The sequence below is a fragment of the Triturus cristatus genome, chromosome 2_2 (genome assembly GCF_964204655.1).
Source record: "Triturus cristatus chromosome 2_2, aTriCri1.1, whole genome shotgun sequence".
Taxonomy (NCBI): Eukaryota; Metazoa; Chordata; class Amphibia; order Caudata; family Salamandridae; genus Triturus; species Triturus cristatus.
In genome coordinates this window covers 1,014,461,533-1,014,484,822 of record NC_140582.1, presented here as the reverse complement: position 1 = coordinate 1,014,484,822, position 23,290 = coordinate 1,014,461,533, and the positions used below count along the sequence as shown (strand labels likewise).

The following is a 23,290-nucleotide window of genomic DNA, read 5'->3' as shown; positions in this document are numbered from 1 at the left end:
ATAAATAAGGTCGATCATAAATAATCAAGGCATATAAGTGCATTACATAAAAGGCAATTAAATATTATGAGGCAATAAATACTGCGAGACAATAAATAGGATGAATACAATAAATACAGTGCTCTCAATAAATAATAAAAGCCAACAGTGACACTTGAAAATCAGTTCACATTCCTGAGGTACTATGGGATGATTTGGCCCAATCCCAGCTTGTAGAGTTTTGGATGACCTGAGGGGTGTACTACCTGGCCTGGACAAGGCTGAGGCCTAAACTGAGGTAGATCAAGGGGGAATCTAGAGATCTGGCTCTCCCACACTACACAACCCCTCTGTATTAGTCTCAGCTCACCCCTGGCACTATCAAGCTGGTTCCAGCACCTCTCTAGCCTCTAGGATGGTCTCTTAGGGCTTCACAGGGCCTTAGGCGCCCTCTATTCCACTTACTGCCCTTTTTATGAAGTTCGACGCCGCTGGAGTCGTGTCGACGCCGTGAGGCGGTTCCGGTTCGATGTCGGCGGCCTCGGCTCAATGACAGTTCTTGTCGACGCCCAGAGGCGGTTCCGGTTCGATGTCGGCGGCCTCGGTTCGATGACGTCGGGCGGCCTTGGCTCGATGTCGACTTCCGGCGGCTCCGGAGTGCGATCTCCACTCCTGACCTCCGGTGCTCCTTTCCTCAGGTTCCGGCGACTCCGGAGTGCGACCTCCACTCCCGACCTCCGGCACGATTCTCTTCAGGTTCCGGCGACTCCGGAGTGCCATCTCCACTCCCGACCTCCGGCACGCTTCACCTCGGTCTCCGGCGACTCCGGAGGGCGGACTTCACTCCCCCGTCGACGCCGCACACTCGACCTCAGGTGACTTCCTCCTCGACCTCTGGTGTCTCCACGACCTCCGTCGGCGCCCTCTCTCGACCTCTGGCGGCTCCGGGTACGACGTCTGCTTTCCAGTCAGCGCCGCTTCTTCACCTCCGGCCCCAGGTCTCTAGGCTTCTCGGCGTCGGACTCCAGGAAGATACCAATAGACAGGTCAGGAACTTGCTGTTCTTTACTTCCAAGGCCTGTTCCGGCTGTTCAGGTCCTTGAGTTGGTTCTTCTTGACTTTATCCCACACAGGGCTCTAGGCTGGGCTCAGTCAGTAGGGACTAGTATCAAGGGTGGGTTTCCAGACCCCACTCCAGGCACAAGTTTCCACCCCTGCTGCCTCACTCCTTCCTCCTTCAGGTTTCTGCTGCTCTCTCTTCACCAGTCAGGTGCCAACTCCAACTGCCAACCTGGAGATGCCTTCCCAACATTCTAAACCTGCCTCACACTGTCACAGGGTTCTGGAATGTTCTGGAAGGTGCTGGTAGGTTCCAGTGATGTCACAGGTGACAATGGGTGGCCACCATTTTGTGTTTCAGGCCCTCAGACAGAAGTTCCAGGGGTAGATAAAATGGCTCCCTGAATCTGCATCAATACTAAAAAGTCTGGTGGTTCCCAAAAAGGAAAAAATACTAACAGGGTTTGAGGCAAAAGTGGGACAAAATAAATAATGATGAGGAGGGACCACCCAAAGGGCTGACAGGTCTAACACGCGTCCCCCCCCTCCCCCCCAGCTGAAAGTGGGGAGAGCTACCCAACCCCTTGGGAGTTCTCATCACTAAGGCGGAAATACCGTCTGCATTGGCGTGGTCCACTCCAGGCCGATGTTCCACCTGAAAGTCCATTCCCTGTAGGGAGATAGACCACCTCAACAACTTGGGATTCTCCCCCTTCATCTGCATCAGCCAACGAAGGGGTCTGTGGTCGGTCTGAACTAGGAAGTGCGAGCCAAACCGGTATTGCCGCAACTTCTTCAGAGCCCATACCACTGCAAAGGCTTCTCGCTCTATTGCACTCCACTTCTGTTCCCTGGGAAGTAGTCTCCGGGATAGGAAGACCACGGGTTGATCCAGACCCTCTTCATTGAGTTGCGATAACACTGCCCCAATGCCATGTTCCAATGCATCTGTCTGGACAATGAACTTCTTGGAAAAGTCTGGGGCCCGTAGGACCGGGGCCTCGCACATGGCTTGCTTCAGCTTTACGAAGGCCTGCTGACAAGCCTCCGTCCAGACTACCCGTCGAGGTTGCTTCTTGGACGTAAGCTTCGTGAGGGGGGCCACGATGGTACCGTATCCCTTCACGAAGCGGCGGTAGTATCCGGTGAGGCCCAAAAATGCTCGGACCTCAGTCTGAGTCTTGGGGGGTTCCCAGGCCATGATGGCCTCGATCTTCGCCTGGAGGGGTTGCACCGCTCCCCTACCCACCAAGTGTCCAAGGTACACTACCGACCCCTGCCCGATCTGGCACTTGCTGGCCTTGATCGTTAAACCAGCTTGTCTCAGGGCCTGGAGAACAGCTTGCAGGTGACGCAAGTGATCCTCCCAGCTGTTACTGAAGACGGCTATGTCATCCAGATAAGCAGCAGAGAAACTCTCCATTCCAGTGAGGATCTGGTTCACCAGACGCTGAAACGTGGCAGGTGCGTTCCTGAGCCCAAAGGGCATCACACAGAACTGGTAGTGGCCATTGGGCGTGGAGAAGGCTGACCTTTCCCTAGCTCCATCAGTCAAAGAGATCTGCCAGTACCCAGAGGTAAGGTCAAAGGTACTTAGATATTGGGCAGCTCCCAGCCGGTCAATCAATTCATCCGCCCTTGGGATCGGATGAGCATCAGTTTTGGTTACTGAATTCAGTCCCCGGTAGTCCACACAGAACCTCAGTTCCGGTTGGGCACCCGGTGGTGCGGCTTTTGGTACTAGCACCACCGGACTGGACCAGGGGCTGCTGGAAGGTTCGATCACTCCTAGCTCCAGCATCTTAGTGACTTCACTGTTAATGCTGGCCTTCACCTTGTCTGACATCCGGTAGATCTTGGACTTCACAGGTGGGCTGTCTCCTGTGTCCACGTCATGGACGCACAGGTGAGTCCTACCCGGAACAAGGGAGAACAACGAAGAGTACTGTCCCAGGACCTGGCGGCAGTCCTCCTGCTGTTCAGGAGTTAGAGATGGGGAGAGAATCACTCCCTCCACCGACCCATCCTTCTCTTGAGACGCAAATAAATCGGGGAGAGGCTCGCTTTCCGCGTCCTCTGCTCCGTCAGTCACCATCATCAAAATGACTTCGGGCCTCTCGTGGTGGGGTTTGAGGCGGTTGGCATGCAGCACCCGTAGGGGCTGACGAGGGGTCTTAAGATCCACCAAGTAGGTAGCCTTACCCTTCTTCTCCAATACCTCAAAGGGTCCTGACCAGCGATCCTGGAGGGCGCTAAGCTCTCCTGGTTCGATCACCCACACCTTCTGGCCAGGCTCCAATTCCACCGGGTGAGCGTTGTGGTCATACCACGCCTTCATTACTGCTTGGCTGGCCTCCAAGTTGTCAGAAGCTTGCTTCCACAACTTAGCCATTTGGCTTCGGAAGGCCAGCATGTAGCTCACCACGTCCTGGGGAAGCTTCCTGGGAGTTCTTTCCCATCCGTCCCTCACCAGGCTGAGAGGTCCACGCACAGGGTGCCCATACAAAAGCTCGAAGGGGCTGAAGCCCACTCCCTTCTGTGGCACTTCCCTGTAAGAAAACAATAGGCAGGGTAGGAGGACGTCCCATTTCCTCCGCAGGCTTTCAGGCAGACTTCTAATCATGCCTTTCAAGGTTTTGTTAAACCTCTCCACCAGACCATTGGTCTGGGGGTGGTAAGGAGTTGTGAACCGGTAGGTCACTCCACACTCTTTCCACATGGCCCGCATGTATGCTGACATGAAGTTGGTCCCCCTGTCGGACACAACTTCCTTGGGAAAACCCACTCGGGTAAAGATTCCCATCAGGGCCCTAGCCACAACAGGTGCTGTAATGGTCCTTAGAGGTATAGCCTCTGGGTACCGTGTGGCATGATCCACCAAAACCAGGATAAACCTGTGACCAGCTGTAGTAGGCGGATCTAATGGACCCACAATGTCGATGCCCACCCTTTCAAAGGGGGTGCTAACGACAGGAAGTGGTTCCAGGGGAGCTTTCAGCTTCACCCCTGTTTTCCCACTGGCTTGGCAAGACACACATGTCCGGCAGTAGGTGTCGGACGACACTTTCATCTGAGGCCAATAAAAGTGTGGGACAAGACGGGCGAAGGTCTTGTCTTGCCCTAGGTGTCCTGCCAATGGGATCTCGTGAGCCAACTCCAGAAGGAAGGCTCGATAACGTTGAGGGACTACCAAGGCTCGTGACGATCCATGTAGGGGTGCCTTGGGTTCACTGTAGAGGAGGCCATCCTCCCAGTAAACACTGTAGTTCCCTTCAACGTTCCCTGCTGCCTGGGCTTCGGCCTGTCGCCTCAGTCCCTCAAGGGTAGGGCACTCCTCCTGGCCCTGGCAGAATTCCTCCCTGGTCGGGCCTCCCTCCACGTGCCATTCGGCCGGGATGGGGAGGTCCTCCAGTTTGGTGACATCCCCCACCGCAGACTCCTGGTCCACCACCTCCAGTGGCCTATCCGTCCTACGGGGTGCGGACGCCGAGGCAGGCTCCTCCTGTCCTCGGTTCTTCCCTTGATCGGCAGCTGGCTGGGCCTTTGTTCCAGGCTCCAGCCTGAACGAACTCCCTCTCCGGGTAGTCGCGGACCCTGTGCTCACACAGGCCCAGACAGGTGTACCCAGCATCTCAGTGTGAGTCCGGTATTCCACCTCTTTCCAAGCATTGTGCTCCATGTCATTCCCTAGCAGACAATCGACTGGCACGGCAGGGCTTACGGCAACTCGAAGTGAACCTGCAACCCCTTCCCATTCAAAGGGAACCTCGGCCACCGGATAGTGGCCCATTCTGCCGTCAGCCATCGCGGCAGGGTGGAGTACATCGGGAATCACCTGCTCTGGAGACACCAGTTGGCTACGCACCATAGTCATACTGGCTCCTGTGTCTCTCAGAGCCTCCCCCCTTTGGCCGTTGATGGTGACCCACTGCCCATACTTTATAGTATTTGCGGGCACCTGGATCTTAGGAACCATCTCCCGTTCTCCCAGGGACACTAAAGTGACACCCGCCCACTCCCTTCCCTTAATTAAAGGCATCTCCTCCCCGAGCACTACACTAGCTACTCCGGGGGCCTTTCCTCCAATGGGAGGGGGTGGTCGTTTTGGGCACTTCGCATCTCCCTTATAGTGTCCAACGCCACCGCACTCGAAGCAATGGACAACCCTTGGCTGCTGACTCTGGCCAGGATTAGGGTTTCGGGGTGGGTTAGCCCTAGGGGTGAATCCTGTTCCCTTACCTTGGAAATTATTTTGGGGGCCTTTGGAGAACTCCTTTTTCTTTTCCCCTCCCTCTTTCTTCTGGGGGGCGCCCTGTCCGGCCTTTTGAGTATCCCCTCCAGTCCCCCTTGTGGACACCCGGGTACTAGCCCAAATGTCCGCCTCCTCAGCAAGCTTCCGGGGATTGGTCAGCTTGCTATCCACCAGGTGTTGACGCAGTTCAGGGAAACATTTTTCGAGCAGGTGTTCCTTCAATACTAAATCAAACAACCCCTCGTAGTTCCTTACTTCACTGCCCTGAATCCAACCCTCTAATGCCTTCTTTGCATAATCCAGGAAGTCCACCCAATTCTGTGTGCCCAGTTTGTGGCTACCCCGGAACTTCTGTCTGTATTTCTCGGGTGTTAGTCCAAACTTTCGTATGAGCGCCACTTTCATGATGGGGTAGTTGGTCTGCTCATCCTGCTCGAGGGCCAATAATGCATCCCTACCAGCTGGAGGCATGTACCTGTACAATCCCCCTCCCCAGTACTTCTCTGGAACCCCATGGGCCCTTAATGAGACCTCATAGGCCGCTAGCCACTTGGCAATATCGTCGCCCACACCATAGCTAGCCACTAGGTCTTTCGGCAAATAGGGGTTGGGTTCCCTGGTGAACTCTCTTTCTTCGCTGCCACCATTAGGAATAGGGTGTGCCCCGGCTCGTAGGATCTGGAGATCTATCTCCCTTAACCTCAGCTCATGAGCCATCCTCTGTACCTCCTTCTCTTTCTCCAGCCTTGCTAAGTCCCATGTGAGCTGTCTTTTCTCCCTCCGGTCTGTTAACTCCACTTCAGACAAGCCACCGCTAGAGGCACTGCTGCCCTTCCTGGAAAGTGTCCTGGGCCCCGCTAACAGGTTCCCCACCTCAGGTTGGTACAAACCAGCTCCCTCACTGTCAGGCTCTCTATCCCTGTCCTCCTCCTCAGCCTTACTTTCTCGTCGTGCCTCCCCCCAAGCCCTTAAGCTGGTTTGGAGTGCACCCTTCTTTGCTCCTGGGGGACAATACACCCCCTCCCGCTGACCAAACTCCCTGAGTTGGGCCACAGTGTACGTTTCTAAATTCTCCAATACAAACTCCATCTTGCCCACTCAGGTCAGAGGACAGTTATTTGCAGAAGCTATGCAGGGGGGTACCTTTTATAATACCTCCTCCCACCACCAGAGTAAATTTGGAAAAAACAAAAACTCACAATTAGGAAGTCCGCCTGGAGAAAACTCCCGGTGTAGGCCTATGGACTACCCACAGTTATTGTCGAGTATACGTAGGCACAGCTCAATCCCACCACTGAACACCAATTATGTTAGAAAAACACTCCCACACCGGAAGGGTGGTGGTGTTCTCCCAGACATACACTGTGGTAGCTTGGCTCGAGTGGTCAGGGATCAGGCACCGTGCTAAGCATACGTCATACCCACACAATAACCAAGCGTGCATCCGTTCCAAAAACGACACTACACCTTAAAAATTATACTGAAAATATATCTCTTTATCTTCTTTTCTCTTAGTTGCTGATTAAATAAATAATAATACAATCACAGTACACAAGGCTTTTCCTGTGGTAGGGTAAGTCAAATAAATAATACTTCAACGATTCAATAAATAAGGTCGATCATAAATAATCAAGGCATAAATATAAGTGCATTACATAAAAGGCAATTAAATATTATGAGGGAATAAATACTGCGAGACAATAAATAGGATGAATACAATAAATACAGTGCTCTCAATAAATAATAAAAGCCAACAGTGACACTTGAAAATCAGTTCACATTCCTGAGGTACTATGGGATGATTTGGCCCAATCCCAGCTTGTAGAGTTTTGGATGACCTGAGGGGTGTACTACCTGGCCTGGACAAGGCTGAGGCCTAAACTGAGGTAGCTCAAGGGGGAATCTAGAGATCTGGCTCTCCCACACTACACAACCCCTCTGTATTAGTCTCAGCTCACCCCTGGCACTATCAAGCTGGTTCCAGCACCTCTCTAGCCTCTAGGATGGTCTCTTAGGGCTTCACAGGGCCTTAGGCGCCCTCTATTCCACTTACTGCCCTTTTTATGAAGTTCCGACGCCGCTGGAGTCGTGTCGACGCCGTGAGGCGGTTCCGGTTCGATGTCGGCGGCCTCGGCTCAATGACAGTTCTTGTCGACGCCGGGAGGCGGTTCCGGTTCGATGTCGGCGGCCTCGGCTCAATGACAGTTCTTATCGACGCCGGGAGGCGGTTCCGGTTCGATGACGTCGGGCGGTCTTGGCTCGATGTCGACTTCGGGCGGCTCCGGTTCGATGACGTCGGGCGGCCTTGGCTCGATGTCGACTTCCGGCAGCTCCGGAGTGCGATCTCCACTCCCGACCTCCGGTGCTCCTTTCCTCAGGTTCCGGCGACTCCGGAGTGCGACCTCCACTCCCGACCTCCGGCACGATTCTCTTCAGGTTCCGGCGACTCCGGGGTGCGATCTCCACTCCCGACCTCCGGCACGCTTCACCTCGGTCTCCGGCGACTCCGGAGGGCGGACTTCACTCCCCCGTCGACGCCGCACACTCGACCTCAGGTGACTTCCTCCTCGACCTCTGGTGTCTCCACGACCTCCGTCGGCGCCCTCTCTCGACCTCTGGCGGCTCCGGGTACGACGTCTGCTTTCCAGTCAGCGCCGCTTCTTCACCTCCGGCCCCAGGTCTCTAGGCTTCTCGGCGTCGGACTCCAGGAAGATACCAATAGACAGGTCAGGAACTTGCTGTTCTTTACTTCCAAGGCCTGTTCCGGCTGTTCAGGTCCTTGAGTTGGTTCTTCTTGACTTTATCCCACACAGGGCTCTAGGCTGGGCTCAGTCAGTAGGGACTAGTATCAAGGGTGGGTTTCCAGACCCCACTCCAGGCACAAGTTTCCACCCCTGCTGCCTCACTCCTTCCTCCTTCAGGTTTCTGCTGCTCTCTCTCTTCACCAGTCAGGTGCCAACTGCCAACTCCAACTGCCAACCTGGAGATGCCTTCCCAACATTCTAAACCTGCCTCACACTGTCACAGGGTTCTGGAATGTTCTGGAAGGTGCTGGTAGGTTCCAGTGATGTCACAGGTGACAATGGGTGGCCACCATTTTGTGTTTCAGGCCCTCAGACAGAAGTTCCAGGGGTAGATAAAATGGCTCCCTGAATCTGCATCAATACTAAAAAGTCTGGTGGTTCCCAAAAAGGAAAAAATACTAACAGGGTTTGAGGCAAAAGTGGGACAAAATAAATAATGATGAGGAGGGACCACCCAAAGGGCTGACAGGTCTAACAAGGCTTCTTTGTTATTGCCCTGTCTCCTTTTTGGACGGCCCATCCGGACTGGATCTTTTGCTTGCGGCGTTATGCAGTCTCCCTTAACTAATGGGTAAGCACTTTTTTTTTTCTTATTCGCCAAATAGCGACAGCTTGTTTCAGTCGCCTTTGGCAAGGGCGGCCGCATGTTTATTTTTGCATTGCGCTTTCACTTAAAGTGAAAGCGCAATGCAAATATAAACAAGCGGCTGCCTTTGCGCAATGGCAAGAGCTTGTTTACTTATATTTGGGAGCGGAGGACAGGCACTGGGACTTGGTTAGCACAGTCTCAGTGCCCAGAGTAAAAACAAACAGTAACGCCAGTTAAGAAAATGGTGGTGATCATGCAAAAAGAGGTATTTTCCGACAATACCTACATGCAATTTGTGGTGGAAACAGACATGAACCCGGAAAGCTGTACATTTCTGGAAAGTAGACAAAATTCTGAGTACAGCAAGGGATTATTTGTGTAGATAGCGCATGGTTTTCCCAAAGAAATAATCCTTGAATTCAAAAACTAATGAAAAGTAGGTAAATAATAGAAATGGTGGTGATGTTTTCATCTGCAAAACGGCCATCACAGGAATAAATTACAGAAGTATTATTCCTCTGGTCACAGGAATATATATTGGTTGTTGGTTGGCCAAAACCTGCAATAGCATTCAAGTAAGCTGCACCTTATAAAGATTTTTAAGTCTCGCCTAGCGTTGCAGCGCGCATGCGTTGCTTGCTTTGCGAGGCATGCAGTATACACTATAGCGGGAAGCTTTGTTTAACCTCTTCTATGCCCATGACGAGATAGTCTCGTCATGGAGCACGGTTGCGCTGTGCCCATGACGAGACTATCTCGTCATGGACCCCGCCCGCTAATGAAAGGCCCGGCACAGGAGGGGGAAAGGGCGGGGCACTGAAGGGGTTAAGCTCCGCCCATCTTTTGGATTGGCTTACATCTTAAATTCTGCCTTCTGATTGGTTTTTGGCTTATTAGTCCCTCCTCCTGACGGCCATGTTGTGATTTGTAACCTTTCCTGGCAATTGTCCTCTTTACTCCAACACTATTTTCTGCCCTTTGTCCCCCAAACCCCCTCCCGCAGTCCATGACTTTTCGCCTGCCCCCCTAACACCACCCCTCCACACTCCAGTTCATGCCTTCCTGGAAGCCCGCCCTCCCGTTTCCAAGGCAATGTCTCCCGTAAATACGAGTCCTATGGCATTAGAAATGCTTGTTTGACGTGGGATTGGCTGGGTAATCGCACTCTTTTTTTTTGGTCTCGCGCGCCGCTGACTGCTATCTTACACATGCGCACTGAACACCTCTCTTCCCTCAGCTGTTTTTCCTTCCCTCCCAGGTTTCAGAACGAGGCGAGAGGTTCAAGCTACTTGCAGTTAAACGCGGAAATGAGAAGGGCTGTCAGAAAAAACCATGCACGTCGGTTGTGTACATTCGCTATCAGAGCTGCTATCTTTAAGTGCAAACTTTTCTTATAAGATGGTACTAATAGGGTACTGCCGTAATTATTTGAAGCGTGTGTAGGCTCATTTAAAGCACTGGTTTGCGCTATATAAAAAACATGCGTAATGCTTAGATAAAATGGCACTGTGGGGCAGTGAGCTTTCTTAACCCGCCCTGATTCATTCATAAAGCCAACCTTAACTTGACGCTATTGTCATTCCGGTCAATAACGGACTTATAACTACCAGTCAATTTGTAAGTAGTAGAGAGCCAGGGCTGATTGAGGCGACAGGACCCTCTTTGAGGCAGCGCAGTCAAAGCCAGACAGTAACGCGCATTAGGTTGGGCAGCGCCTCTCTCGGCTGTTAATCTGTACCGCTTCTCTCCCCAAGGCACTGGGCCCCCAGGACAGGTAGGAGAGAGGCGGCCGGACGGGGCCACCGAGCTGGCATGTAACTGGCTTTTGAAGGTTCACTGCTAGGAGGAAAAATGCGAGGTAACCTCCGATTTTTAGGTTTCGTCTGCACAGTGCTTGCCCTGTGCTTGTGAAATCTCTTGTATTTAATAGATCTTAAAAGGGGACTCTTATTAGTTCCCATTGCTGAATTACTGTTCATTTGCTTTTGTGTAGAACCTTTTTGTTTTTTTGGTTAACTTCCCCTTGCTGCACGCATCTACTAACATTGTTTAAGCCCCATTCACTGTCAAGATAAGATCTCTTCCCACCAAAAAAAACATACAGCTTCTAACGGTATGCTGGAAGGCTTGTTTATTAATTAGCTGTGAAAAGCAGAGACCTTAGCCTTAGAACGTTTGTGCTATTTCCTATCTCAGTACCTTTCTTTGCACTTTGTAGGCATGATCATCAAATTCTAGATGTTGTAATAAACATTGCACTTTAAAAATAAAGCTAACATACAGGAGCTAAGCTATATTTGATTACTAAACAGGCAGCCTCAATTTCAGTTACCTTTCAGTTAAAATTGATTTGATTTGAATGGTGCATCAGGTGCAGTAGGGCCAAAAACTCTAGGGACGCCACAAAAACCAGATTATTGCAACATTTTAATACTAAACAAGACACAAGTGAATTTATCCAGCAGGAAATAGGGTCATGATTTGAATGGTACACCAGGCCACAATTTGTCATGATCTCCTCAAAACACCTAATATTGCTAAAATTTATCACTATACAGGCAGACACAATTGCAGTTATCTCACAGTTAAAAGGGGGTCGATTTGAATGGTGCAGTGACACCAGGACCAAAATCTCTAGGGACCCCACTAAATGCAGAATATTGCTAAACTCTACGACTAAACGGGCAGTCACAAGTGTAGTTACCTTGCAGACACTAAGGGCATGATTGATATCGGTGGTACAGAAGGTGCAGTGACACTGGGGCCCAAAGCTCTAGGAACCCCTCTAAACTTCAGCTATTGCAATATTTTACTACTAAACAAGCAGTCACAAGTGCATGTATCTTACAAGCAACAGGGTTTTGATTTGAATGGTGCAGCTGGCCCACAAGTTGTCATGACTTCTCTAAATACATAATATTGCTATTGCATCAATTATATTTCCCTCTTTCATTAAATTTTTCAAAATTTTGGTATTACTTATCCGCGCCATGCCACAAGTAACTGCACAATATATTGCCTTTTTGTACATAAACCAGTCAAAACACTTAAGCGTACTTTCTGTAACTAATATTGCACAACTACTCGGCAAGCTACAACTTATAACAAAAAGAAGCTTATTATTAATCACATAGGCGAAACCTAATGCATTTACCAATGCTTGTTTATATAGCCTATTGCTCTACTCTATAGCTTTGCTGACTTTAGAACTCTGTATAAGAACTAGTGGAAAGATTTTCCAACTTAGAACAGTTTAAAAGGCTGCTTAAGCAAGTCGGGAAATTGGTCATTGAAGGTATGTACTCGTGCACAGCCATTTAAAGTCAACATACTAGCTCTTAAAACTGACCCCTCCACTTTAGTCAGCTTCCCCAAACTTCACTTTTGTAGTGTAAATTGAAGCAAGCTTGAAGGCACAGGCCTGGCTTAGATTGGCACTGGGCACAGTTGTCGTGTTTCCTGCCTCTTTCCTTGTCAGTACCAATTCGACATCATTGGTTTGGCACACTCCTCTCTGCTGCTGGAATGCTGTCTGCGAAGCGTAGATCCTGCAGCCTTGCAACGTCATCTGCAACAGATAAAGATATTGCTTCTACAACAGTGCGACTAAAGATAATGGCCAACTCAAAGTCAAGAAACGCCCTCAGTTCTTCCTGTGGTGTTCTGGGTTGGGGCCACTATGTCATTTGTCTTCTTATTGAAGTCTCCTATAGGAACAACAAATTGTGAGGATAATGTAGGCAGTAATAAGTGCATAAACACCAAGTTACGTAAGCAGTTATCAGAGGGCCATATAAATCACTTTGCTGTTTTGTACATAACTGTTCGATGATGTACCATAAGTGTTTGTCTGATTGTCGAAAGAATCAACCAATAGTCCATGACCTTGAATGCAGCTGATTATTCTGAGAGTATGAGCAGCTCAGATTAACTGTGGCCACTGGTATAAGCGGTTCAGAGGTATTCATGTGGATGATTTCGTGCCACACATGAGGCAAAACATTGATTGGTAGTTACTGAGGAGGTTGTTTTGCTTCAGGCTACCACACCAGGTTTAAGCAGGGCTTTAATTGAGCAGGGTCCAGCAGTTTTAAAAGGTAGGTGCTGAGACAGTTCCCTGTCGGGCTTTCCATTTTTACCTGCACCTTGAAAAAAGTCTTACCTCAGCGGCAGTAGCACTCACCACGAGCCTTGGATGTAACTGTGAAGAGACTCTTTTCTTAAGCATGCTGCCACAATCCAGAGCTATTCGGAAGGTGCGATCACACGATGGCGATCTGAAAACGCACACCGTGGAATACATAGTGGGGCAGGAGGGGTGAAGGGCAGAACTCAGGCTCTAAATGTGAGCACTGTTAAAGCCGCTGTGTGGGCTCCTGCTGCCCAGTATGAGCAGCTTCTAGACACTTTCAAGCCCACCATAAATAAGTCCATATTTTACAGTTTGGTCTAACTTTCTTAATTGAGTGTTATAGTTATTTCACAATCTCATTTCCGTATTGAAGCATTTTCAATATTATTTACAACAAAGTCGTTGTTACTCATTTAGCTTATGCAGCTGAAAACCATTGACAAAGCCAATAGTCCTAGCTTGTTTCAAGGGTAAAGTCGGTTGTTGTATTGTACCTGGAGGCAGCAATATACCAGTCGGGCAGCACATTCTGGTAAGCACAGATTTTTAGGCTGTGTTTAAGCCACGCTCTTGATTACATAGGCCTCGTCCCCCTGGGAGACAACAAGCAACCCTTCCCCCCCCCCCCACCCCCCTTAGTTATTTCTCCTACCTAAAGCCCTGGGTTCTAATATCTTTGCTATATGAATAAATGTCTGAAACTTTTTGTAGTGTTGCACTATTTCTGGCTCGTCTGATGGGTTTTCAATGGATTGGTAGTGCATTGCTTTAGCGCCTGAAAGACCTCACCCATGTGGAAGGAGGGTTCCTTCTGTAAACGTTATTAAAAACATAAGCTGCAAAAACAGTGTGTCCAGTTCAATCAGTGTGGGCTCAATCCATAGTGACTTAGTTGGTAAAGTTCCTGGGTCGAAATAGGCCTATGAATACTTTTCCAAACAAAAGCAGATTTTCAAAATGCCTGACCAACAAAGAATATTACATGTTTGTGGAAAAGTCTGAAACTAAGGCCCTCGTTTCAGGTGGTCTATAATAACCAATTTGATTGATAACAGTAGTTACCGTCCGAATCAAGAATTACAAAGAAATGCCAAAATTCTACAGTTCCCCTCGGACATTTCAATTCCAAAGGGCCGGTTATGGTCTTTGTTGATTACCTGTTACATTATTACTGCATCCTGAAAGCTTCTATTACTCTATTTAAAGATTGAGGCTAGAGCTGTGTTAGTGCAGCATGTTACTAGAAGAATAACAAGCCGTGGAAGCTTCTAATGTTGAAAAACAGTGGTGAATTCACAATTGCTTCTATTGCTGCTGAATACTTTTGACCCTAACTTGGATAATAAGTTGTCTTGTAAGTTATACACAAAGTAGTCTGTATAACAAATTTGATATGTGTAAGCAAGGTGGGTGAATGATTTATGACGAATGTGATGTTTTCCTGTATACACATTGTGCTTTTGTACCTGATGCTGTGACTACTTGTGTACAAAAGCTGCCTAATGTAGTGGCTATATTGTTGGGTTTGGCTACCAACTATGTTCCACAGATAATGTGCTTTTTGATAATTCGCCTTGTAACTGTTAACGGAGCATGTATTAATATCTACTCCCCACTTATTAAGCATAAAGAGTCACACTAGCTTGTGTTGTGCACTAAACAATTGTGCAAAAATATATAATGTGTGCATGCTTGGTCCCATACTATTGAGTACTAAACAGTAGCCCTATAAATATACCGCTTTGTCTTATGAGTAATGAAAGATGTTGCATTGACTGCTATGTTGAATCCTATGAGATCCAGTGAGCTTATCTGCTTCAGCGTTATGAAGATGAAAGCAATGTAAAGTGAGTCCGAGTGGCATTGAGACAACTTCTGGATCATCATTGTAACTTGTTTCTATGTTCTGTTTCATTTGGTTTTAGATCGTGTCCACGGTTACTTTGTACAGCAACTAAACAAAAAAGCAATGGCCCAAGCTCTGAAGACCAGAGTCAAAATGAACAAAAAGCTGACATTCCTCCTGCAGCAGACAAGGAGCTTGTTGAGGAAAAGTCGAAGTTGGAAGATAAACTGAACGAGATTACTGTAAGATTCTGGTACTTTGGTCTCCTGTATATGCTTTTGGTGAATATTGGAGGTGTGAATTTGATCATATGACTGACAAATCAAATTCCTTGGGTGTATAGCGTGACTGACAGATATGGCAACGTATCGTTAGGTCTTTCCTAACAGCATACATGTGCTGTTGCTGCGAAGGGTATTGTATACAGTAAAGAGCTTGGAGTCCGCCCATTACTTACGATTGGTTCACTTAATTTTAACTCTTCTTTGCTGCAGCGCATGCCATGCATCAGTTCCTTTCCTTCAAGTGAAGCATGGACGAAGCACAGATTAGTTAAACTTAATTAGAGGCTGTCTGCTGCTCGTGCTATTATTAAGGTACAATTTCTTTCTTTCCACCTCCCACTCCCCCTTGTGCCTGGTATTTCTTTCCCCTGTATCGCGAACTTGACCCAAAGGTATTGGAGCGCTTAATATGAGCTCCAGGTACATTAGATTCATGTGAAAGCATTTGGCTTCACGGCCGTGTTCATAAGTCGTCACTGCTCACCATTCATAGATGTAGGGGTATCTGTTGGCTACGTGGCGCTTAATGCTTCACAAGTAGACAGTCTTCTACACTCACCCTTTCGGGGTACTCCTTCATCATGCTGTCTGTACACGTTGCACCTGGTCCTCTCTTTGAAGATCCTGCTCTAAATATTACTATTATTATTATTATTTGGGGTTGTTAGCGGAAATGTAAGCGACCAGAACGAGCACCTATTTCAACGATTATGTATTAGTCACAAATAAAGGTTCTGCCTTGCAATATGCACAGCAGGCGCCATCTGAATAGATAGCAACCAGCACCACCGGGCAAAGAAGGCAGAACCAAACCTCTAAACACACTTGATTTTTCACAAACTAATCGATTAGGAATTCAAAATATTTTAAACTGTAGCTTGTTAAATATTTATGTCTCTGGCTCTTTTGAATTTCAAAATGCTTTATTGATTTTCACAAGGTATACAGAAGGCATATAGCAGGGTAACCATAATGTATCTCAGGTAAAATTTACATGTGACTACACGTTTCAGGGAACTGCGCCTTTATGGCTACCGTGAGGATAAACACGTTAAACAATGACCGAAAGAAATGAAGGAGGAAGGACAGGCAAAAGGGAGGAAAAGTGAGCGAGAAAGTAAGAGCAGGGAAGGAAGAGCCCGGCTGGGCTACTTGTAACAATGCCATTACATTTCTGTGTATTTGCGCTTGTGCTTGTATTATTACATAGTATAAAAGCCTAGTGAGATTACAATGAACATTAGTCATACATTCCTACAGTTATAGCCGGTGGGAAGAAAAGAGTACAAGGTGAGGACCGTGGTAACGCCTTTGTTCATGGGGGTTCGTAAGAGTCTAGAAACTCATCCAAAGAGTCCCACATCTTCCTGGCGAATGGTTTCCAAGGGGACTTTTGCAATGCGATGTTGTCTGCCTCCCTGAGGTGGATGATCCAGTTTAACCAGCTTTTATATGATGTCTTACTCGTGTCTTAACAGTTGGCAAGGACCATTTTCACTGCAGAAGTAAGTAGCAGGTCCAGTAGGTCTACGTCAGCCTCAGATCTCAAGTTAGTGTTAATGCAGGCCGTGGGTAGATTGAAGGAGTCTCTTTCCATAGTACATTTAAACAAGTCTGTTATAAAGGCAAAGATTCTGTCCCAGAACGTCTTGAGTAAGGTGCACTGGAAGATACGGTGAGTTAAATCCCCTGTATCACTATTAAAATTCCAGCATGTTGCGTCATTACGCAGCCCTAGAGCGAATAACCGGGATGGGGTCCAGAATGCCTTTTGCAATAGCTTGTATTTAGTTTGGGCGAGACAGGGGAGATCTTATTTTGTGAGACTGATCGCCATATTAAGGACCATTCCTGTTCTTCTGGCGGGGCTGGGGCCAGTTGTGCCCAGAAAGCTATGGACTTCATTAAGTTTAGTCGTTTTGGGGCAGAGGAGTTTGTATATATGTGAGACCTGGTGGCCCACTTTGTTTATGTTGGTCACTAACCGGGCTATAGATGGTTGCGTGGAGGATAGTTTGGCTTTTGTGAGGGCCGCTCTGATTTTCAGGAAGTTGTAGAATTCGTTGTCGGCTAGGCTAAACTTCGATTGGAGGTCTGAGAATGTCACTGGCTTTTTTATTCTTTATTTAAAAGGGCATATGAGTCAACATATATTTCTTGCTTTATCACAGCACTTGTATTCTGCACATTCAAGATCATTTTTAAAAGCTGACTTCGGAAGATCAGTACCCGGTGTGGTCTGAATTTACTACATATAAAGACATACACTCTATAACAAAACTTAGAATTGCGTATAAAGATATTAGGTTCTGAAAAGGAGCATACAATTGAACGTAATAACTTCATTAATTATGCACCAGCATGTAATTAAACATCTTTTTCCCCCAAATTATACAACATGTTATGGCGGGGCTCATGCATTTGACTACAAATAAAGAATAATTGAAAATAAGAAATCTCTAGACTCCTTGCACTCCATTTTTGCATGTATTTTGTGGATCCCATAACATTTTGTATAATTTGGGGGGAAAGATGTTTAATTACATGCTTGTGCATAATTAATGCAGGTATTGCGTTCAATTGTATGCTTCTTTTCAGAACCTATTTACTTTGAGAGAAAGTCTTTTCTATTATATTTGTGACTTCTTAGCGGTGGGGTCATGGGAAGTTGAGCATCTTTACTATACATAAATGAGAATTAAATACACTGGTGCAGCCCCACTTCAAGTAATTGTGTATAAAGATACTGAAGTCAATTCGCACTAATATTTTATTTCATAATGAAACGTATCTAGTAGAAATCATTATGATGGTATACACAATGTTTTACTGCTCAACTTATAGTAATGATTATACCTGTAAGGGCTTTCATGCAGTACTATGTTTTTTGCAACCATTAATCATGCCACCTCACAAAACAGATCATCACCCTTAATCATTTAGTAGTTATTCCAGTCAAATTTTAATTTTGGGTGATCTTATCTGCCTGGCACTGAGTTGCTGAACCATGCAGCTTCATCAGGAAACAAACTGTAACTTAATGAGTTTCATTGACTCGTAGGTGGTAATGTCCTTTAATTAGTTCACATCATCATTTAACTTAGCAAAGGCAGCTAACACTAATTACATTAACAAATTATTTTATTGATCTTAGAAAAGTAAATTCATTGGACTCCTACATTACAGTACTGTTTTTCTATAACTCCTTTTTTTAGATAAACATCGTCAAACGCCATTAGCAAAGCCAATAGTTCTGCATTGGCTGCCAAAAGGTGAGACCTGTTGGCTTTGCCAGTGCTTGTTTGTAGATTGTATTTCCTTGATACTTACCTTTCTGAAACGGCACAGATCTGTTGCTTCAAAATTCACATACTGTGTATTCTCCTGCCATCTTGCACCCCAATATAGTTACGTTTAAAAGTGTGAACATTGTATATAAACATATTTGGATGGTGTTTGTTGCAACTCTATTATCCTAATCAATACAACTCCTTGTTTTCAAAAAAAATTCCACCATCTTTTTCCTTTTAGAACTTGTCTGCTACTTCATTCTTTACATAATACATATTGAACCTGAGCACAGTTGAAACAAAAAGTAGTATATGGTGCGAGCATTTTAAACCGTGAGGAAGTTGAGTCCTATTTTATTTTATATTTACATCTTTGTTATTCAGATGCCTGATGTTCAAGAACATGAAATCTGTATTTTAAGAGTTACAGCCTATGAACTTTGCTAATAGCAGCTCCTAGAACCTGTTGCCTTTGTGCTTGTGGAGCATGAAAATGAAGGCTAAAAAAGTGCATCATCAAGTGCATCATCAGTTCTGGAAGTTCAGTAGTGGTTTGCACAAAGTCTACATTTTCAAGGATAGGCCTATGTGCATGCAAGAAAAAAATCTGCTTATATAGGAATAGGATACAAGCAGCAAAGATCTTAACATTTATGGTAACTGCATGTAGCTTTATTCTTCTACCTGACAGTTATAATAGGTGCTTTCTGAATTTGAGAGGCTACATGAGGTGTGCCTCCGAAGAGGAAACAATAGTACCATCTGTTAACGTCACCCTCCGCTTTAGAGGTAATGGGTCAAACCTTGTCCCAAGTCCTTGGATACCAACCACTATCTGTTGAAACTCCGCCACCCTTGAAATCTACTTATATCAGTTTAGCTTTAGTGCCTTGGGCCAAGGATCTCATTGATATCTACATACTTTAATTGATGACCCTTCTGAAGATAAACTGGTTAAATGAACAGACAAAAATGGTAATAATGAAGTTAGCGACTTGTGCAAGCAATGACGAAGGAGGCCTCTAATAATATTTGGACAAGCTACTTGAGTCTAGAGAATATTAGTCATTTTGTTCTTTGTGCTTATTTAGAGTGTGGCAGACCGGGTACACCACTAAAACATGGGGGGTGTCTCAGGAGTCCTATTTAGAGTGTTATTGACTATAATGCACTTGTACTACGGCAGACAAGACATCTGCCACTTTTAGTGGTGTACCATGTCTACTAAACTCTGAATAAGTCCCTTTTTATTTTTTGGAGACTGCTGCCTATAAAAGGGTAACTCATTAGTACTGATGTAACTTTTTTTTAATGTAAGCAGTATTTCTTTCATTTCTAAGAAACCATATCTAGCAGAGGACATGGTTTACACTATATTAGTCCATGGGACGGTAGCCACGTATCGAAATTGAAGCTTTTGTGAAAAGCTATCTAATTGAAATACTAACGCCTGTTATATCAGCTTTATAATTCATCTGCTGTGTTACTTCAGTTTCTGCAAAGGATGGTTTCCTGACAGTCGTGGGTGTAAGTCTGTAGCTCGCAAAATGTCTTATCGCAAGTCATCAACTAATTGTCATTGTTAGCATATGGCTATTGGAAGGAAAGAGTGAAAGAATCAAGCCCTGAATAGATTACTTGTTTCATTACTACACACATTCTTAAAGGCTATGACTCCTCAGTTGACTGTCAGAGTGCTGCCATTAGAGCAGCATGTAGATGTGTTGGAGGATCAGTACGTTGAGTAAGCAAAGAGTGGGAGAATCTGGGAAAGCCAATTTTTATTGAGAGCCAAGACGGATGACCTAGCATATTTTCAAGATGTTCGTACTTAAACATTTTGGCATTCTACAGGACAGGAAAAATATATTTCTAGGGATTTCTCCCACACCAGGGCCTATTGGTTCTTTAAAGAGGCTATCCACTGTAAGATGTCACAGTATGCTTCAAAACCCAAGCAGACCTCATCAAACAAAGGATCATTGTGGAATTCTTATTGTTGTTGATCGTCGAAGATGTCAGACTTTGTAAATAAAATAAAGAATAATTTTTTGCTTTATGCTGGATGGTTCCTTTAAAATTGATTCATTCGTGACTGACAAGGTGTTGGGTGGATACAATTCTTATAATTCTGAGGCTAATGTATAATCCAGCAAGACTGAATAGAAAAACAGAAGGGAGTAGTGCAAAAGAGAACGAAAGTTCAGAAGCTTGGGTATAAGAGCGAGTGGAAACAACAAAACCCACAAATGGAGGGCAGAAATAAACAAATTAACTGCTGAATTAACTTTCAGAGTTGGGAGGTGACTATTAAGACTAGAGCAATAAAAGGACATCAACCCAAGGATAGATTTATAGGGAACCCAAGATATGAGCAGCAGTAGGAGAAAATTTGGAAAGAACTTTAATGCCAGAGCTCTTGATAATATTAAGAGAATTGAAAGAAAATGTAGAAGATTACAAAGAGCAAAGCACAATAATCTAGACTGGACAGAACAGGGGATAATGACATTTTAGTGTGAGCAAAAACTAGAGGAATATATTTAACTGAAGTTGATGCTGGAAAAGTGGTGATACAGGTTTAAAAAAACAAAACAAAAAAGAATAAATAATAAGACCGAAGAGTCAAAAATAATGTTCAAGGTTACATTAAGACCAGAGTGCAACAGCAACGGGGAAGCTAAGAAGACTGTGGTTGAGCATGGGTCTGAGAAACGAAAGCAGGAAAAGAAGAAATCTGAATTGTAGTTCGACTCGTGAGAAGAGTTTGAAAGTTCATGCTTGATTAGATTGCCAAGAGATGAGACCATAGTGTTTCAACTTTAATGCATGTTTATCAGACTAATTTAGACCTCAAAGGGGCGCTAGGTGGTACACGAGCGGAATGGCTGCCACTGAGTGAGGCTCCCGCAGCATGGCACTGTCATCCTGTCAATTATCCTGCCCAAACGGCGCAAGTCGCCCAAAACGTGAAGGATCCAAAGAGCCTGAACACTGAAGAGCTGGCGTCGCAAGTTTGGCACAGATCCGCTGTGATATGCTGAAGCGGCAGCCGTGAGCAGCGGACCCCGCTCTGTCATCCCGAGCACTCTGGGGCTGCCGCTGGAACTGGCTGCTCACGTGAGGACCGAGGATCCAACGTGGTGTGTGCGCCTCTGAGGCGGTGAATCGGCAGTAGCATGTGGTGAGTCTCTCGGCGTTCCCCTTGGCCTTGGGCATCCTGCATACACGGGCGAATTGCGGCATAGAATGACAGCGGACTTGACCCTGCATGGACACTAGCTGAGCACTTGAGTGGGCCAGCGCTATTGACTGAGAGCCGCGCAGGTGGCGAATCAGCCATAAGCGGTGACGCCACCATCTTGCTGAACGTTGGACACCTCGGTTGTTGTGGCGGTGTGGTACAAGTGAGACTCCCCTACTAGCGCTACATTAATGGTCAGATAAACAACAACAGCTAAAGAGAGGGTGGAACCAGAGTCACCCTGTCAGACATTCAAACCTTTTGCCCACGAGTTACTGAGGAGGAGCGTGGGAGATAATTGTAGAGACATAGCATTGCTAGAGGCAGGAGAGTCTGTCTCCCAACTTCGCGGGCATTACAGGTACAAGGGGGTACACAAACCGAGCAGGGGAGCCAGACGTGCCAGCTTGCTACCGCACAACAGCATACCTTTTCTCAGGGCGTTGACAAACAGCTGGCGGGCTGGCCCAATTGCCCTGCCACGATCTGGAGCCTAATTTAAGTCCAGCAGCACAGAGAAAGCCCTCACGTTGAAACAAATCCGTTGATTCTGCTGCACCGACGACCCCACCACAGTACCTATCTCATCCAACGGCTCCTAGTGCCTAGAATGGGAAAACCAGACGTGCGTCAAACGCACATCACATTTGATGCGAAGAAAAACACCCTCCAGCAGACAACGGACGTGGAGGAAGGGGCTGATGTGCCACAGCTTGATACACCACCCCCACAGAGTGAAGATATGAAAGCGCTATTACTAGAAGTCCGGCAGGGCTTCGCAGGCATAGCTGGCAAGATAGACACCCTGACCACACACATAGACGTGGTTGCCCGTAAGATAGAGGGTCATGAGGCACGTATAAAGGAGACAGAGCAACGCATATCAGATACCGAAGACGCAACGACCCGCATCCAGAGCTCAGTATTGCAAATGGATAAATTACTGAAAATCATCGCTGCCAAGAACGAGGACATTGAAGCGAGGAGTCGTAGTAATAACATCCGCGTACTGGGCATTCTGGAGAGCACAAACACGGGGAAAATGGAGGAGTATATTGAGCGGCTATTGCTAGAAGTATTAGGGGGCGGAACTTCTTTCCCCTCACTTCATAGTTGAGCGGGCGCATCGCTCACTCGGAACGAGACCACCCCCTGGAAGCACGCCCAGACCCATTATTGCTCGCCTCCTGAATTATAGGGACAGATGTCGCCCTTCGGATTGCAAGAGAGAAGAAGCAGCTGCACTTCGAGGGGGTACCCTTCAGCATGTATCCTGGTTTTACTGCTGCAGTGCAAGAACAAAGACGCAAATTCCTACCAGTGAAACAGAATTGCGACAGGCCCAAATAGCTTACGCTCTTCTATACCCTGCCCGTTTACGAGTCCCGTATCGAGATAAAGAAATGTTCTATACAAAGCCCCAGCAAGTTGAAGACTTTCTAAAGCGGCTCAAAATCCAGAAGACTGCAGCAGTCACACCGGGGGGCTCGCCTAGATCACGCTCTCCACCTATAAACTGATAGACAACTTGGGAAATGGCTGCCGACTTTCCGCTACTGAATGAGAATTGTCTTGATCTGATGTAACGAACACTTGCATAAACTAACACTGTCCTAATAGAATGCACACACGGATTGGCGATTTGTGTCCTGAGATGGGAAACAAGGACCAGCTGGTGCCAGGCACCATCGTACCTAACAGAGGGAATAGTTATCAACTCGCTGCTCCCTGGACGGCAAGAGGTACCCGTGCGCCGCCCAGCAGTGTTTTCCCCCCCCCCCCCTCACCCTCCCCCCCCACCCCTCCTCCTA

At 46.8% G+C, this 23,290-nt stretch overlaps 1 protein-coding gene across 1 annotated transcript in view; it reads left to right on the top strand.

Annotated features, from left to right (window-relative positions):
- GRPEL1 (GrpE like 1, mitochondrial) overlaps window positions 1-23,290 on the top strand; it is a 96,915-nt gene that overhangs the window by 15,684 nt on the left and 57,941 nt on the right. The window contains exon 2 of the mRNA XM_085642459.1: window positions 14,741-14,903. Coding sequence (XP_085498585.1) covers window positions 14,741-14,903 — 163 coding nt within the window. The remainder of the gene's footprint in view (window positions 1-14,740; window positions 14,904-23,290) is intronic.